Source organism: Calypte anna, chromosome 2 (genome assembly GCF_003957555.1).
Source record: "Calypte anna isolate BGI_N300 chromosome 2, bCalAnn1_v1.p, whole genome shotgun sequence".
Taxonomy (NCBI): Eukaryota; Metazoa; Chordata; class Aves; order Apodiformes; family Trochilidae; genus Calypte; species Calypte anna.
In genome coordinates, this window is record NC_044245.1 from 80,678,389 (window position 1) to 80,697,117 (window position 18,729).

The window sequence follows — 18,729 nt, forward strand, 5'->3', positions numbered from 1 at the left end:
GGATAAAGGTAGTTCTGTGTTCTGTATTTGCTGCAAGGCCATACTTTGTGCATATGTTATCAAATTCTTTCAAATATTTGCAAAAAAAGTGCGCTATTGCTAAGCATGTAAAGATTCAACTAAAATCTCGTTCAGACAGACCAAAACATTGTACTTAAAACAATATAATTTGCTTCCTGAATTAAGAGCACTATTTATCACCAACATCTTTAGGAGTCTGAAAGCATTTCAGTTCATTATTCCAAACACTTAACTTACCGTAGCTTTATCAAGTACTTTAATGGAATATGGCTCAGCCACATTGTGTTTTCTTAGTGCTTGCTCCAGCAGCTGCAGAGGGGGCCGTTCCCATTTCCCAAAAACAACTAGATCAATATCACTAGACAAAAAGAATGCAGCATGAGATCCATTATGTGTAAAGCATAATACTCGATACCCCAAAAAGGCAGAATTGGCATTCTGCATACTACAAGTCCTCCAGGGTGACCATTTTGCAACTTTTAATTTAGGTTCCCATTAAGCTTCCTTTAGCTATGTTAAGTAATAGATGGCATAGCATGCTCTAGAACCCCAAGAAGTATCCTAGTTTCTTGCTTTCAGTCACCAGATGAGTTCTTTGAACTCTGACTTCCACAGCCCAAATTAATCCCTCATCTCATCTACCCATGTTGACAGGCATGTTAATAGGAAAAAAAAATTTTATCAGAGGTCATTATTCATTGAACTGAATTTTCCTATGGAAAACTGATGTAATGACAACACATCCATCTATCAAACCATTAAGCAATATAAAACACTTAAATAAGACACTTTGCTGTCCAAAAACCAGAGAGAACACAGCTGTGATGACTCTTGTCTTTGCTCAGTAACTCTATGATGAGACACACTCAGTAACTCACCCTAATTGGCAAAACAGAAACATAGAAAATACTAAACATTTTATTTCATTGTATCTTTAAAAAGAGCCAAAGACTAATCCCAGACACTCAGCAGAAAAAGTAATTCACCAAAGGGTCAGTTAGTACCTAGAGCAGTATGATACATCAAATACTTAAATCTGTAAGTTCAAAAAATTTTTCTCTTTGTTACATGGGATATTAGTCAAAACTTTTATTGTCATTTTGATAGGACTCCATGTTATAGCCTAAATTCCCCTTTGAAATTTAGCATTACTATGAGATATTACAAGCTTTATATACAGTAACTTCTACTTACCTAGTTGGAAGATACAGCCCTGTACTGAAGCTGCCAAATATCTGGACCTGAAAAAAATTCCCAGTGAAATACCTTGCCATTATGAATGCTCACATCATTTTACCTTCACAAGATCTGAGATTAAGAACATAGTCCAGTAAAAAAGTTAATTTACCTTATTACCTACTCTGTTAAGCCTGTATAAACACATTTTGTCTTATATATGCAACTTTAAAGGAATGTTTTTTTTTAACATGACTAAGAATTCTGCTAGCAGCAGATGAGAAACTTTTCAAACAAGTCTTTTTCCCTATTTATTTCCAGTTTGACAGAAATTGAAAATGTTATAAAATTCCTGCTTCCTTCTATCCTCGGAAGACAGCTTACAAGAAATTAGAAGAGTTTAAGGAAACATTTTTTCCAAATTTTGGGGTTTAAAAACAGCAAGTGCATCTAAACATATGATTCAGATAAACATGAATACTCCAGATTTTGCTGTAAGGATGACTATGAAATTATGGTAGGTGGTTGTGTGTGGAAAAGAATGCTAAGGAATGCTAAAGAGACTCAGTCTACATCAAATACTTTGAGTATGCTTCCAATCTAGAGAATTGAAATGAGCCCCCTTCTGCTACAGCAGAGCACAACTTACAGGTTCACTTCTTCAAAGTGACCTATGGAAAGGCTTGACAAAGGCTAAGCCATTTCAGTGCCTGTATCTGTTCTCACAAGCTACAAAAATGTTTTTACCAAGGAAAAATCACAAGTGAGAATGAAGTAGAAGAGCTTTAAAGCATCTTTAGCTTGGTACTATGGCCACAGCCCTCACTCTCTCATGGAAGGCTATGAAATCACAGTGGCCTGAAAAGTTTTTCTGCTTGTGAATGACAACACTGCTATTTGGTAACCAGAAAAGTGATGCTAGAAATGTAGTTTACACTGTATTTCTTCTAGATGTTTTTTATTCAGAAGAAAATTACTCTCTGCGTAACAAAAGGTTTGAAAAAACAGTTAACTTTAGTTGCAAGATATCTCAGGAAGTCAAGGCCAATCTTCTCAATAGAGCAAGACTAAAGTAATTCCCTTAATGTTAAAATTTGTGAGGAGTACAAAAACAAAATCTGTGGGTTTTAGCTGTTCTTTTGTACAAGTTTGTATTTACAAATACCCAGAGTAGGGACTCTTTGAAGAACTGGATACATAGGTAGTCGGTCTCATTTTATATTCAAAATGAAGTTATGCAAAGATAATCAATTTAATAAGTTTTTACTTTAAGAAATGCATTTCTTAAAGTAGGTGGTTCTTCACAATCCCTGTTCTCAAAAGAAAAAATTATCACTAGCCTTTATTAGCCTGAAATCTAGGTTTTAAATTCCCTTTACCTTTTAAAATACACTGCCAGCTACTGAAAGAGCTGTGATATTAAGTGAAATGCCTTAAGTTTGAAGTCTCTTTGTTCCTTTGTAAAACATAGGAAGATAATAGCAAGGCTAAGTGAATAGAGTTCTAAAATTTACTAGAGAAGTACTTAATTCAATACTTAAACTATACTCACATCAGCTGTAGGCCAAAGATCTTTGATGACTGTTTCTATTCTTTTTACCACTTCTCTTCTCATAGCTGCTTCTTCAGGACGAGGGGACATGAAGTCATAGAAGTCAATTATTTCTTCATGAAGTCTAAAGGAGAAAGAAGCATTAGCTACAATGATTTAAGTCTTACAATAAATTTCAATGAAAGCAGCCATAGACTTTATTTAATATCACTTAACCAAAACCAGCAGTACTTTCAAGAAACGTGAACAGCACAACAATCAGGCTTTCATATGGGAAGTTGGAGGGTTTAGGATTTGGAACAAATATATCCTATCCACTTATGCTTTTGTTGTTTCTATCATGCCATGGGAGTATACATCAGAATAAAATGCTTTATTTTAAACTGCTGCCTGTTGATTATTTTATCTGATGCTCTTTTTTTCTGCAGGAAAAAAGTTACCACTGGTAATTCACCTCCAAATATAACACTTCTCAGACTCTCAATTCATATCCACTTGTCTCTATCCAACAGACCTCTAGCAATCTTCATCTGTTTTCATTTCCTTACAGAGCAAGCCTGAAGTCTAATCACTGCTGGCCTTCTTCACCTTGTGTTCAGCTGAATCATGTCTCCTGACAGGTGGTCAGAAATGCACAGAGAATCAATGTATAATTACACTACTCAGTCCATGATACACCTATTTTCATTTTACTATCCAGATCTTCGCAAATATTTTGGCAACCAGCTATTTGAGGATACCTCAGCATACAGCTGCTCCTTAAAATAAACAGTTATGAAGGAGCTTCAAGGTGTTTTCTGAATAACCACCAACATTAAGCACATCCGCTGGGTATAGTCTGAATTATAGCTTGAATTTTTCTTCAGATTCATTATTCTGTATTTATTAAATTTAATTATATCAACAATTTTATAACCTAATGAACAATCAACTCCCCTTGTGACTGTCTGCAGTCAGCTATTGCTTTCTATTATCCTTTCCATCCTCTTCTCATTCATTTCTTCCCCCCAGATACTTACAAATATATTGAGCAACAGTCTTGAATAATTCCACTGGTAACCTTCCCTTATTATAAAGTGGTTGATGCTTTTTTTTTTGTTTCCTCTAAGCACTTAATACACAAGCACAGAAAACCTGTGACTGTTCAGTTTTCACAAACTCTTCAAAAAAAAAGGAACACAAAAATATTATTTGAAAAAAAAATATCCAACAATTCTGTGTTATCACAAACTGACCACATGACTAAGAATTAACACTAATTGCTTCAAGGAAATGAGACCAGTGGGATACAACTACCCTTATCAAAGCATGCACTAGCCCCTTTCTCTGTGTTTACTCATGCCAATAAGTTCTCTTTTGTTATGGTATAAACCATCCAACCACCCCAGGAGATCCAGACATTCCTGAAGAATGTCCTGAAAAACGTTTATAGTCTCCATCCTATACTAGGGAAGGAGGAGGGTGAAAAGGGTCTCAGCTGCCCTGTGCATTGCAGCCTCTAACATACACAGCACAGTCTTCCAGAAGCAGCCTCTAGTGTGACAGCAAGCTCAGAAAAACAGCAAGCACACAAGAACTCTCTCACTTCAATCCCCCACTGAGCTTCTGATCAGATGATAAAGACTGTCAGAATTCTTAGTGGTACCATGAAAAACTCACAATAATACCAACCAACAATAGCCTACCTTTCCTTCCCTGATCTACTTTTTAAGTCAGCTTCATATTTGCTATCTTGCCCAGGCAAGGCAGCACTTCATTTAATGCTTCAGTTTGATGGGACAACAGCACAAGAGCTAGATAACCAAAACTGGTTTGAAGTTTCAACCACATGACACGGTTTTACGGTTTAAGTTCCTCAGGAATTCTTCAGCATATACCACCAAATATGGCCGTACAAGTTATCATGCTGCTGATGGACCTTCTCTGACAAAAAACCCAATGCAATTGGTTCACTCAGTTTTACTATCTGATCTGATTTTCTCCCCATTCATGATTCTGAGCCCTAGAGACTCTGTCAAGCTTCCCACTTTCAATGCAGTGCAGGTTTTAACGCACTTAGCCAACCAGTTCTCAAATCCTATTATAAAGGACTTCTATTTTCTTTGCTTAATTCTTCAGCTTCTAGTTCCCAGAGAACATCATCTTCCTGGTCTATATCCTTCTGGATCATTACCATCTTCACAGTCAGATTATGACCACATGAACATCTTCATTGCATTTTCACACCTTTACCTTTTTTGGCTTCCTCATGAAAAACATTCTTAAAACCAAGAAGCTTTTTTAAAATACAATGTTACTATAGTTTACATTGTCTCTTTGCTAAGACATTACACTGTCGCAAGAAGCAGCTCTGATGTACATAAAACAAGCTGCTGTACCTTGCTCAGGACTAATCAGAGTCACTTCTCTACCAGCTGAAGGAATAACCTGGTGTCTGAAAAAGCAGATCACAGCAGCATACTGATGCAGCCAATACAAGATAGTAGCTTTCAGTTGATTTTTTTTTTTTTTTTTTGCATGTGTAGCCTATTATCTTCATTAGCACTTGAAAACTAACAGGACTCTCAGGACTGTGACAGTATCTTAACCGTAAGAAAAAGAATTTCGATTTGCAAGACAATGTATCTGCAGAAAAGTAGCACCTTCGCCTTTTTTTTTTTCTTAAAAAAAATTCAGCTTCCTTCAACATACAACTGTAGTGAAATGAGGCAGCCAGGTGCCACTAATTGCCAGGGAGTGAGCATGAGCTTGTGTCAAGCCCACCTGTGCCTGATTAGGGCGGGCCCCCACTGTGCATGAGCAGGACCAGGGGGCCAATAAAAGGTGAGTCCTGAAGCACAGGCTCAGCTCAGTTCTAAGCACGCCTGCAGAGAGGTCAGTCACTCTCGGGATGAGTCTCTGGTGGCGCAGCCGGCTAAGACCCAGTACTACAATGCCAAGGCCCCGGGTTCGCGACTCCTCAGAGCCTCACCTTGAGGGCGATGAGCGCTAGTGGCACAATGAAGGTAATACAGTGCTCCAAGAGTGACTGACCTCTCTGCAAACATGCTCAGAACTGAGCTGAGCCTGTGCTTCAGGACTCACCTTTTATTGACCCCCTAATCCTGCTCATGCACAGTGGGGGCCCACCCTAATCAGGCACAGCTGGGCTTGACACAAGCTCATGCCCACACCCTGGCAATTAGTGGCACCTGGTTGCCTCATTTCACTAAATACAACAAGATCCAATTTTCTCAGTCTTTCAGGCTTCTTAAAGAATATGTAGTCCAGTAGCATCTCAGCACCTACCTACCTCCTATCACATTTTAGGATGCCTATTATACTAGTCTCCTAGCAAAGACAGGCATTTTAATTGACTTTCTCACAAGGCAGTTTCACTGTATTCATAGAAACACTGGGAACAGAACGTATTGGTGAGATGTAACTATACTTAATGCAAGGTGGAAAAGTTAGGATACAGTGATGCAGAAGAGAAGCTACTTTTACTTGCAACACTATCCATCTTGCTAAATTTAACATCCTTAAGGAACTTACCATTCACTATTGCTACTACTGCTCAGCACAATAAGCATCTGCTGCTTACAGACTGAACTACACAACAGAATTAGCATTATTTGTCTACCAAAATTTACCCCTTTTACTGTTTTAGGAAAGGTAGATGTGCTTCTAGTCTTCAAGTTAAAGTAATCCTCAGGAGATTTTCTCAGACTTTTGTACTATTTTTCCCTAAAGGCAGGTTTCTAAGAAAGGAGATAATTTATTTTACTCATTATTTACTCTAGTAGCTATTATTATGTGTAACAGTGATTTATTACTTCAAGGGCTAATATCAATGCAGTGAAATTAAATTATCAAACAGTATCAAACTAGAAGCTAAACAAACACTTTGTTCTCTTCAGTTAGCATCCTACTTCTTTTCAACTTCATGTCTACACTGCTAAGCACATCAGTATATGTTCTATCCATAAAGGAATGGGCAGAAGCATAACTGCATCATCTACATGGAAAAACTGATTCTTCTTAAAAACAAACTCATTCTAGTAAGTAAAAAACTTTAAGTGAAAAGTCTAACATAACAGCCAAGAATCCTTATAAAATAATAGATAAAATTAATCCACCCAGGTATAATACTCCAGGTGAGTAGGAAAGGAAAGAAATGCGGAGGTATAGGCAGCATTTCAAGAAAAGCTTTGTTGAAATAAAGGCTACAAATACTGGAATGTGTTCCTTTGAGTAAAGCATGAGCTCTGAAACATGCCCCAGGTCTTCACTGTCTCAAAATCAAACAGTGAAAGGGCAAGCTACCACTGTACATGTTTCAGAAATCTGTTGAACTTTACCTTCACCTACAACTACAGCAAAGCACGATGGCATTACCCTGGAAACAAAGGTGAAAGTTACCCTACAAATAAATCAGATGTATCCAATAGTTGAAATTGGTGTTGCAGTTTAAAACTCAGGAACACAGTTTAGTGAAAAAAAGGAGAACATATATATGATTGAAATCCACAGTACATTCTCAGATACAGGCTTTTTCCAATATTATCCAAGATAAAGACATCTACAAAAGTAGCAAATATAAAACTATGACCAAGAAAAGGAGATGAACTAACAGTTCTTCTCTTCCCACTGCCCTCACAACACCCATCAGTGCCTTTGCTTTCTTAAGTCAGTCCTCACTACCAGTAACACTCAGATAATGCTACTCTGTGCCGTCTTATGTTCTAGGCTCCCAGATAACACAAACTATGAAAACACAGTGCTACATTTACAGACTGTACTGCTGCACAAAATCAGTCTCATTAGTATAAGATTCAGACAGAAATTACCTTTGTCACTGTAATTATATGGAAGGTAGCAACTTGGACTTCAAGAATAAAAAAACCTCAACTATACAGAGGTTTAACTATAGGTATACTATCAAGAGCTGTGAAATGTTTCACGGGTAGGTACCCTAAATATTAAACTCAAATAAGAATCAAGTTAGCTATTGAGGAGGGAATGGAAGAAAAAAATTTTGTTCTTATCCACAGAAAAAAAAAATTGTTTATAAGTATATTGTACCTTTTCCACTGTGATTGTACTGCTCTGATTTCCACTCTAAGCCTTCTCTTTGCTCCATACTACTGCAAGTCTGAGCCAGTCCTAATTTTAGACCAGATTTCATGCCAGTAAGATTTTACCTCTTAGGAGCACTTTGGCAGTTTACTCAGTCAAGAAACTAAGCATGCTGGACTGCTCTGTAGTGTGAATTTCCAGACTTAAGTAGCAAATTTGTTTGCATTTTGGAAGAGAAAAAGAATCAAAACCTAATTATTTTTGTGAAGTGTGTCAATCCAATAAAGCTCTACCAATCACCTTATTTATGGCTGGATGTACTTTGAAAAAGCTGCATTGAAACTGACAGGTATCTTCAAGCTAATACATGGCAAAATAGATCTGCCATGTAAGCTCCTGAACAGCAGTACATTAGTCCTGACTTAGGCTGCTGGACACAACACCAAGAAAACACCATGTAATTATTTTGTTTCAACAGTGAAGGAGCATACCATATGTTAAACCTTGGAACTGAATCAGAAAGCTCACTACACCAATAAATAGAACCGCTAAACACTGAAATTCCTGTCTTAATACTATTCTTTTCCAAAATGCCGAAAGATAGCAAGAGATTAACATCCCAGCCAAGTCAGAAAGGTTCCAACAGCAGAAACATATTAGTGATGAGACTAATTATGCCCATGCAAACCAGGTATGCATTACACCATTAGCCACCATCACATTTAAGAGGAGAAGCAACTCTTGACACATCTGATGCAGCTGAATATAATTCAAAACGCACCCATCAAAGCACTCCTAGCAGCAAACCCTGCACAATCAGTCAGTATGCCTGCAAGGCAACAGAAGGCAGAAGGGAAGGACCTTTTCTGGAATTAAGTACTCTTGCAGTTTACCATATAGAAGAGGAAGCTTTTTTAGGAAGCTTAACAAAAAAAAAAAAAAAAAAGGCTACCACATTGGCTGTTTAACAAATGCCTACGCCTCTAATCAGATTTTAGAGAAAAAGAGCTTCTACTACCTTGTCACAGGATTCCATCAAAAGAAGTCTTCAGAAACCCTGAAGTCAAGTACAAAGCAGGACAAGAGGATTGAAAGATTAGGTATATCGAGAAGGATTATGAGGAAACAACTTAACAAGATGCAAGCTTATGCTTGAGAAAGGATAAACTAGTTCAGAAGCCCAAAAATCTGCTTCTGTTAAGTGAATTAAGTGATCAGAACTGAGAAAGCTAAGTGATCATGATGCATGACAAATAGAGAAGCTAATTTTTTTTTAATCCCTCTAGGCTTCCCTGATCTCAAACTATACAGAGAGAACTTGTCCCAAACCAAATTTTAGTAGAAAATACTTAACAGGAGATCTATTCCTAGTACTCTGCTCCTCACTAAAAGCAGCACTGACTTGATACTGCATTTATAAGAACATTAAGCAGCAATCTTTTTTTTAATTCAAAAGCATTAGTTTTGACATTTGTAACAGTCAAACTAATCACAAGTAGAATCAATACAAAACATGAATAACTATATCTATATCAAGATGTCAACATAACTTTTCTATCTGGAAGCAATGTCAAAAAAAAACCACTAGGAATTGCTAGCTAGAATGAGTGAACCATAACAGAAATCCTGCTACTTGGATTTCCAAACATCACTTGATAATGATCCCAACATGTCCTTAAGAAAACTTAAAAAGAAACTAAGCTAACAGGAGATGAGGAAGACCTTTATTTAGATAAACAACAGTTTTAAACATAAAAGGGGCAGCTGGAACTCTTAGAGCCCATATTAAAGTAAAGTCACCAGTGAAGCCTCAAAGTGCCCTGTTCTAGTCAACATTCATGTATGTGATCTGGAAGGTGGAAAAATATTAAGGCTTCAAGTCTGAGGCTGCACAATTACCTAGAATAAGACAGCTCAAGAACTGCAGATGGACATCAAAATACTGCACAAGGAAGCAGAATTTGAGATAGGGTAAATACAAGCACAACAGGCATATGAGAAGACTCTTTATTTTCAAAGATGCAGTGAGTGGCTCTGCACCAGATCTAGCACCAAGAAACAAGATCTTGAAATAAGAAATTCTGTTAGAAGGTCTACTCAGTGGACAAACAGAACATGCAAGTGCCATGTTAGTATTCATGAAATAAAATACAAGACAGCCTAAGATGTAGGAATACTGTGACACTATCACACACATAGATCTGGTTTGCCTCAGTCCCAGACATACACCAGAACTTAAATCATCCAGAGGTGATAAGCATTTAGAGGTAGGAAACACTTTCAACAGAAGGAATGACTGAACAGACTCAAAAACAGACAACTCTCAAATGATTCAGCTTTTCCCTTCCCTTTCAAGTCAGCTGCAGAGAGCATTGGTGGACTGCCTCATTAATGCACAGACCTGTGGCTGACAGCAATTACAACCCTAGTGACAGCCTCGGGACAAAATAAATAAAATGGTCTCTACATAATGCATAGCTTAACTGAGGAACACCTTGCCACAGGATGCTGCTGATCCCAGAAGCTCCTACCTGTTCAACATGCCGTGAGACAAATTCATACATAAACTCCACAATAAGCTTAATAATGCACTGCCTGTAGTGTAACCTAGGTAATTCAAGAATGATGGATCATTGAAATTTGAGAGATTATTCCAGGATATACCACAGGTCCATGTTGACATATTTTTCTCCCAGCATTGGCACTGGCCTCTAATGGGCTCACCCCGTGCAGCTGTTTATGTTCTTAGTGCCAATTACCTCTACCACCAAACCCAAACTGTGAAAAGCATGGTGAAGCTGATGCCAGGATTAAACTGCTTCAAACACATCCAATTTTCCTTTCACATCCCAGATGTGAGCACCTGTCATTCAAAACCCTCATGTTTTACTAGTGCAGCTCAGCCTTTCTGATCCCTAGCTCTATGCTCTCTCTGAAGTTTACTGCTACCAAAATCTTCCTTTATTTTTCCGCTATAAAAAGCTTCAATGTCTAACTGTATGCTAGGCATCCACTTTACAGGGAACTTTGGTCCTTACCCACTCTACTTTGACTACAAATATGATATTCTGTTCTTCTGACAATTCATCAAAAAGCTACCCTCAACTCTACTGTGTACCAGCCTCTAGGCATGAAAACAATCTGTTCAACCAGGTCCTGATGCTCTAAAATCTCTCTCCAGATATCTACTATGACCAACAGGCAACGACTACTGCCCTCCTCCTTGCATACTACAGTATATTCTGCTCTGATTCTAAAGCCAAATTAAACAAGAATTGAGTGTACACTGCCAGCATTGGCTGTTTCCTACATTAAGACCTTCACTAAAGGTATCCACCTAACATTGCAGGTAACAGACACAGCATAGACCAACATAGGTGGTACTAGAGACACACAACACTCACGTCCAGGAAAAAGAATACCATCCTAAAGCCCCTACAAGTGCTGGATGCTTTTCTGCAGACAGTGAAAACTTCAGTTTCCAAAATCTGCATTTTTACAGCTCTGTCAATACACAAGAAAATAAAAATTGCAGCAGGGGCTGATAACATGTCATACCTACATGTTGTTTTGCATTGTCCATCTCTGACAACAGCAAACTAAGCAGCAAGGGTTACACAGAACTAGAGCTACAGAGGGTCCTAAACACAATGCATTTTCAAGACAACAATGCACAAAAACCCAGTAATTCAATTTATCTTGGTCACCAACGTTCAGCAATATAACACAAAAACACCAAGAGTAGAATTAAAAGCACTCCAGCATATGGTGAATAAATAAAACAATATAGAATTAATCTCTGGACTTCACTATCAGTCTATTAGTGCACAGCTTGCTCCAGCTGCAAACTAGTAAACACTGAAGTAACACTTCTGGGGAAGCATTGTCATAACCTACCCTGATAATAAGAACTCCCTGCAAGTATCTGCTATGGTCACCAGAAAATGCTGCCCTACGTTCTCCATCAGCCTAACCAAATCAAGTGGTGTTTATGCTCTACAACAAAACTTCTATGTCATTATCAAGACGGTTAAAGGCAACAGGTAGGAAGCAGGAAAAATTAATACTGTAAATTGTCAGATGCCATGCAACACTAATTAGTCCAGGCACAGCATCACTCCAAAGTGTCACAATACTTTTGAAATCCACACTAATCCTCAAGCCAGTTTTGTTGTTTCTACACAGCAATATATTGTACCAAGCAGATATGCCACGTATTTCTGCAGTAAATTCATTCAATATCTACAATTAACCTGAAAAGTTAGTTGAAAGTATTAAGCCATATATAATTCACAACAGCATCAATAATCAAGTCCTTCCTCCTGTAATTTACATCCAAAGCAGAACACAACTGAAGATTGTAAGGATCACATTTTTGACAGCCACATACACCAGTTTAACATCACTGATGACGCTCTGTCAATCGACCATCACAGTTATGGAAGTGATGCTTCAGGACTGGGCTGACAGTTCCAAGTAACACCAGGCAACAAATCAGCAATACAAAGAATCCAGAGGAAACTTCTGTATGGATCTGTTCCCACCCTAGCCTTTTCATTGCATTTTTTGTTTGAAGAGCCAAATAATACAACAGTCTGCCTTCAGGAAAATGCAGTTAAACTCGCCAGTTAAGAGCCATTACCTTAAGTCACTCCACCAGTCACAACATTTCCGCTATTTAAATCATGTGAGTTCTTCACAAAAAATTTCTAATACCAAGCAGAAAACTATTTTAGAATACAAGCTTATCAAAAATTCACCTAGGATAACCAAACTCAAAAAGTTTAAAGCAGAAGCTGCTTCTCATATTTAAAATTATGATTTCAATTTCCATGGTCTCCCTCAGCACAAGGTCCCTGCTACTTTAAGGAAAATTATGACGTTCGTACAGGTTTTTATGAAACTACATGATTTGACAAATTAATCATGAGACACTCTAGAACTACAGGATCACATATGCTCACATAGTTACACATAGTTACTTGTGTCCCACCCCTACCATCAGGGCTCACTGTACTAACAGTGGAACAACAACAACAGGTATCATGGAACTGAAACAGTGCAACTAAAGTTTGCATAAACAATTTCCTTGTGCATGGATTCTTCATGAATTTATACTTGAACTGAAAAGTGGCATAACCGTTAGTAAAGGAAAGCCAACAGAAAACAAATGGGGAGAAGATGAAAGATAAGGATATGGGATTGGCATAGGTGATGCTGCCCAACAACCAGAGGGCAGAACCTCCAGTGCCTGTGTTCAATTCCCAGGTCTGCCACAGGTCTGCTTGGTGACCTCAGGCAACTCCCTCATCCACCTGCCTGGAGATCTCTACCTCAGTGACACCGACTTGTCTTACATAAATAAATTATAATATTAACTTGTCATTCTGCTGAAGATATCAAAACTGTTTTTAAGATATTATCAGAACTTCAGACATTTATCTTACTAGTACAGGACCCAAAGCTCCATATGGCAGCTCTTAAAACATCCAAATCTTAGCCTCCCATAAAAGCAATCTTCATTTTTCAGTTTGGAATTAAAAAGCAGTAGACACAAGTCTTCACCTTCCCAGGAGAGGCTAAAAACTGTTTGCAGGAACAGAACTTCAGAAACATCTTTTAATATTCTGGATTCCTTCGATGCAGTCAACATCTGAAAACTTCACCCAAAAGAGAAAAGACACTGTCCCTGAGTAAAATCTCCTGATTAAATTTCTCCAGCTCTGAAAGTACCTTTACCTATTTCTCTCTACAAGTATGCAGTGCCTTAACTCCACGGGCACCCAAGGGTTGTGGATTTTAAGAGTTCCAAGAAAGTATTTTTGAAATTACATCAGAAATCTGCTACAATCAATCAATGCAGCTAGCAACATTTCCTTCAATAAAATAGCCTTAACATTAGGAAGCAAACTTGACTGAGTGAAATTTGACAACTGAAATGCAGAAGCATGGAGCAATCCAGAACTGCTTTGTTCAAGTTTAGTCCCTTGTGCATGATGACCAGACCGAAGTGAATAAATACTCAGCCCTACTAACTATCCATATGAGCAAGTTACAGCCACAGAATAGGATGTTTAACAAAAGTGTTCTCTTCAGAAAGCCAAGATTTCAGTTCAAATATTATTTGGTTCAAGCTATGCTAGAGACAGAAGTTTTCTGAATGTTTTAAGACCACAATGACTTTCAAAGCTTATTCCAAGCTTATCGGGCCCCCCCCTCTCAACTGATGTTCCTAACACTCCCCGAAGCAATCAGCCTGCTACAGCCTCACCCAGAGGCATTTAAAAACTAGCGTGAATCCTCTTTGAGCTCCTCTGAAGCCTTCTGCTTTCCCCTTACAATCTGAGTTGACCCCTAGGAGGCTGACAATATTCCCCACCGACCCATCTTTAACGTAGGTGACGTTTGATAGCAGCCTGACATCTTCACCTCCCAACCTACCACCGAGCAGGGCCTAAACCCCCTGAATGTATGGGTTCCCAGTCCCTGCCACCCAGCCAGCAGACACCAAAGTGATTTACGAAAGAACCTGGTTTGCACCCCGCCATCCCCCATCATCAACCTCTCTGCCGCCAGAGGAGTTCGTGTGCCCCCAGGCCATCCACCCCCGCCCCCGGAGGACCCTCCGGCGAGGCTGCCCAGGACCCCCTTTCCCCTCAGACTGCAGCAGGGCCCCGGCTGCTCACCCCTGCACGCCCGGGCTGTATTTCCTTGTCTTCCAGGGTGTGCCGGGACTCTGCAGAGCTGGTTGAGGAGGCTGCCGCTGCTGGTGGGGAGAGTTGTTGATGGCGACGCCACGGCTGCCGGACAGCAGATAATTCATCCCATAGGTGCTGGCTTTATTCTCTCGTTTCCTACGGCCCGGGTGGTACTGGTGCTGCTGGGGAGAGGCCGGCGGCGGCGGGCTGCGCGCCAGGTGCGGGGGCTGGTGGTGCCCGTTCACACCGTTCACTTTGTTCTCGTGGAAGTTAAAAAACTCCCCGGGTCCGGCCCCGCCGCTGCCCAGCAGCCCGGGAGGAGCCACCGCCGCCGCCCGGGGGCCGCAGGAGGAAGAGGAGGAGCCGCCGCCTCCGCCGCACGATCCCGAGGAGGAGAAGCCGGGGCTCTCGGTGCCGGACTCCACCGACGAGCAGGAGGATGAGGAAGACACGGAAGGCGACTTCTGCAGCCGCCTCCCTCCCTCGCCGCCGCCGTTCACCGCCGCCGGGCCGGCGGTAGCAGCGGGAACCAGTCCAGTCAGCAGGGCCGGAGGGGAAGGAGAAGGCGAAGGCGGCGAGGACGAGGAGCAGCAGGCGCCGCCGCCGGGTGCTCCGAGCCGCACGCAGCTGTGGCCGCGGGGCGGGGAGGCGGCAGAGTCCAACGCCGGGGAGTTGAGGCAGAGGTAGTGCGAGAAGCTGGCGCCGCCCCGGCCCCCCACGCCCTGCGAAGTCTCCCAGATCTGCATCCACAGCGCATTCGCGGGGCCTTTCTGCTCGGGCTGGATCCAGGCCACGCGGGGATCCATCCACGCCCGCCCGCCTCCGACCCTCACGCCCCGGCCAGAGCGCCGCGCCGCCGCCCGCTCACCGCCCGCCGCCTACTCCTTCGCCTCAGCCCGCCGGGCCCGGCAGCGCCGCTAGACGCGGGCCGGGAGCAGCGGCATGTGTCGCGGGAAGGAGGGAGAAAGGAAAGAAGGGAGGGAGGGAAGGAATGAGGGAGGGAGGAAAGGCGGCCGGAGGCGGAGGGCAGAGCCGGGAGAGGCCAGGCGAGGAGAGCGCGGTTCGGGAGGAGTGGAGGCGGCAGCGCAAACTGTACCCGGCCCGGCGCTGCCCGGAGCGCTCCCCTCGCCGTTCCAATGTGGCGTCCCCCAGCCAGGACCAGAACCGGCTCTGCGCATGCCTCGCAGATTTTAAACCTTCACCGGAGACGGCCGCCCTGGCAACCGCACATGCGCGATGGCTTCCGCCGGGGGGAGGGGTCAGGCCCGCCGAGCCCGGTGGGAAGAGGGTGGGAGAAGGACACGGGGAAGGTTTCCCTGGCATGCGCGCCGGGGGGAAGGGATGGGGGGGGACGGGACGGGACGTCGGGCGTATTCGGAAGCGCTTAGTGGGAGCGGGGTGGAGGAAGAGGGGGAAATTCGGCGGCCATCACGCATGCGCGAAGAGACCCTCCCTCAGCCCCGCCGGTGGCTGCTGGGGCGGGCTGGGGCTGGCGAGCCGGCGAGCGTGGGTCTGGTGAACGTGGCCCCCGCTGTCGGTCTCCGGTGCGAGGGAGACGGCGATCGTTATCAGCTGGAGCTGCCACCGCGGTCCGGCGGCGGTGTTGCACCGGTACTTGCCTTGTCTCCCTCTTGCCAGGTCGTCCCCGCGGAGAGAGGTGTAGCCCTGGTGCCCACAGAAGTAAAAAGGTGAATTTTGAGGAGTGGTTGAGGTGAGAAGCGAGTGCAGGCAGATCTGCTTCCAGAGTGGTGGATGGCTGGGAGTGGTGGGGCTGAGAAGGGATGTGCGGGACCCCCGGCTGAAGGGGGAGGCTTAGAAGTGCGTTCAGGTGGAAACATGCAGTTTGTAAGGAAGGAGGGGCTCTACTATTTGTCCCTCTAGAACCACGAAAAGTACTGCATTTCCACTGGACACATGAGGTTTTTTGGACTTGAATCTCAGGGAGTCAGTGCCCGTCCAGGAGGTGTCAATGGATGGACGGGTGTCATGTGTGGTGAACACTGGGTGCGTATGGCTTTTGGGGTGGGATCAAATGCCGGTTCACAGCGTTTCTTCTGGGGTATAAAGATCTACTTTAATAGCCATCCTTCCAGTCTGGTGTTCATAACTGTTCTCGTTCTGATCCAGAGATCTGCCCTTTTCTTTGAGCAGCTTCAGCATGTGTGTGGCTCGCTTGTCCTCTCCCTTGGATACCTGCAGAGCCTCCAGTGGTCTAGGAATCACCAGTCAGTTGGATACAGCCCTCACCTGACTGCAGAACAGCAGCAAAAGAGAAGGGTTTTAAATGCATAATGACAAATCCCAGCAGGGAATCCAAGTTACCACAGCCCTCCAATGCAGTTGTGAGGTACATCTTATGGTATTTAGTGACGTAATGACACAAAAGAAGAGATAAGGAGAGGTCCTACTCTCCTTAATCCTGCTCCGCCCTTCCCCTGCTCCCTCACACAAGCCCTGATATTCATCAGTGAGATGATTTAACTTATTAATTCAGCAGAAAACTGCACTAGGAAGAAAAGTAATCATTTTCAGCAGTTCGTTTTGAATGAGTTTACTTTGTGAGCAGAGCTGGCACTAAGGGGACATTGAGAGAGAGTCATAGAACAGGGCTGTCATTTGTTAGCGGAAGGCAGTTGTATTTGATGCAGCTCCATTTTCTGTATCCTTAGACTTCAGAGCAAGATAAACAGCTTTGAGGGTGACAGCCTAATGTTTAGTGTTTTAAGTAATTTAGGAACAACAAGTAATTCATTTATTTTTGTTAAGAAACTGATCTGCAGGAATAAGAGACAAACTACATGTAAAAGTATACAATAAACTAGCCAAAACCAAACCACATGAAAGAGCCATTAAACTTGTCTCATATAAAAGTGTGTTCACCAGGATTTCCATCTGATGAAACCAAAGTTACTTTCTAACTTTAGAAATTTTTTGTTTGGGTTGGGTTTAATTGAATTTGAATGGAGAGAAATAAACCAGTTCCTCTACACTTCTTGTTATATAAATGCCATAAGAAATAAACCACAGAATTAGACTGGTTCCTCTTTTAACCCTGAATACTTTGCATTCTTGCCTCTATGATGGCTCAGGTTCAGCAGGGAGAGGCGAGCATCGGCAGTATTTCTGCCAGCCTGGCCAGTGTGGTATGCTGCTGGTTAAGATGATTAGTTTGTAGATCCACTTTGAAGTTCAGAGAAGACTGAGGAAGCCACAGAGATCTCAAATGTTTTAGTTTCATGTTTTGACTTTCCACACAACAGATATAGATTTCGTCTTCAAGCTGCAGAGTTAAAAATCTTAATAAAAAGTACTGATCAGTGTTTTGGAAAAAAACAACCAAACAAAACCGAACAAATAAACAAACTAAGAAAAAAACAAACACAAGGGCAATCTTATGGAGGCAATGCCTCACTGACATCTTTTATAAGTCATGAGGGCCTGATTTCCCACTTGCCTAAATTATCTCTGACTTCATTTTGAGGTATAGCTGCAGCTTACAAGTGCTGCCTTGTAAGAGGCATTAACTCAGAAGAAGCTTTAGATTGAGGAGGATGCTCGCCAACCCCAGCACTGCCTTGGAAGGGGCCAGGCTGTTTCCTGAAGTAGCTACAGTCTTCCTGGAAGAGGTTGCCTCTCAGTTAAACTGTGTTCCTGTAGTCAGAATTTCTGAAGCTAAAATCGTGCTTTGCCAGTTCCTTCTATATGGTCAAGGCAGCAAATACCATGTGAGTTTAATAGTGGGCATAGGATGGAAGTTTTGGGTACAACCTACTCAAGGATCTGCATTTTAAGGACAATGAGAGGAAAGTCTCCTGTGACAAATCTCTCAAGCAATGGTTTGTTAACACGCCAGTTCACTTGTGTAACCCATGATGCTTTGGAGCTTGTCACGAGTCACTGGAATCCCTTTACAGAAAAAGAGATATTACATGTTTACGTCTAAAGTGTGTATAACACAAAGATATAACACCCAATGTCCTGTTGTAGCACAAGGAATAGAGAAATAACCATCTTCTAACACCAGCTCTTAATCTCCTCTGTTTCTAGCATCTCAGTTGAAAAAAAAATTAAATAAAGCATGTTTCTAATCTTGTCTCCTTAAAGTGAGAATTTCCTTTGCAAGGATTGTTGTGGTTTTTTTTAAAGACTGGTTGATTTTAAGTCAGGTGTTCTTTACTGAAAGAAAATACTGAAGGTAAGACTCAGAAATTTTGGAAGTCAAAT

General features: G+C 41.9%; 1 protein-coding gene across 2 annotated transcripts in view; it reads right to left on the reverse strand.

Annotated features, from left to right (window-relative positions):
• The window catches only part of TENT4A (terminal nucleotidyltransferase 4A), a 57,365-nt gene extending 41,989 nt beyond the window's left edge, over window positions 1-15,376 (reverse strand). For both annotated transcript variants that reach the window (XM_030445960.1, XM_030445961.1), the window contains exons 1-4: window positions 14,494-15,376; window positions 2,750-2,873; window positions 1,216-1,262; window positions 259-379 (exon numbers count right to left, since the gene is read on the reverse strand). In XM_030445960.1, coding sequence (XP_030301820.1) covers window positions 259-379; window positions 1,216-1,262; window positions 2,750-2,873; window positions 14,494-15,311 — 1,110 coding nt within the window. In that variant the 5' untranslated portion in view covers window positions 15,312-15,376. The remainder of the gene's footprint in view (window positions 1-258; window positions 380-1,215; window positions 1,263-2,749; window positions 2,874-14,493) is intronic.
• Between the last annotated feature and the right edge of the window lie 3,353 nt (window positions 15,377-18,729).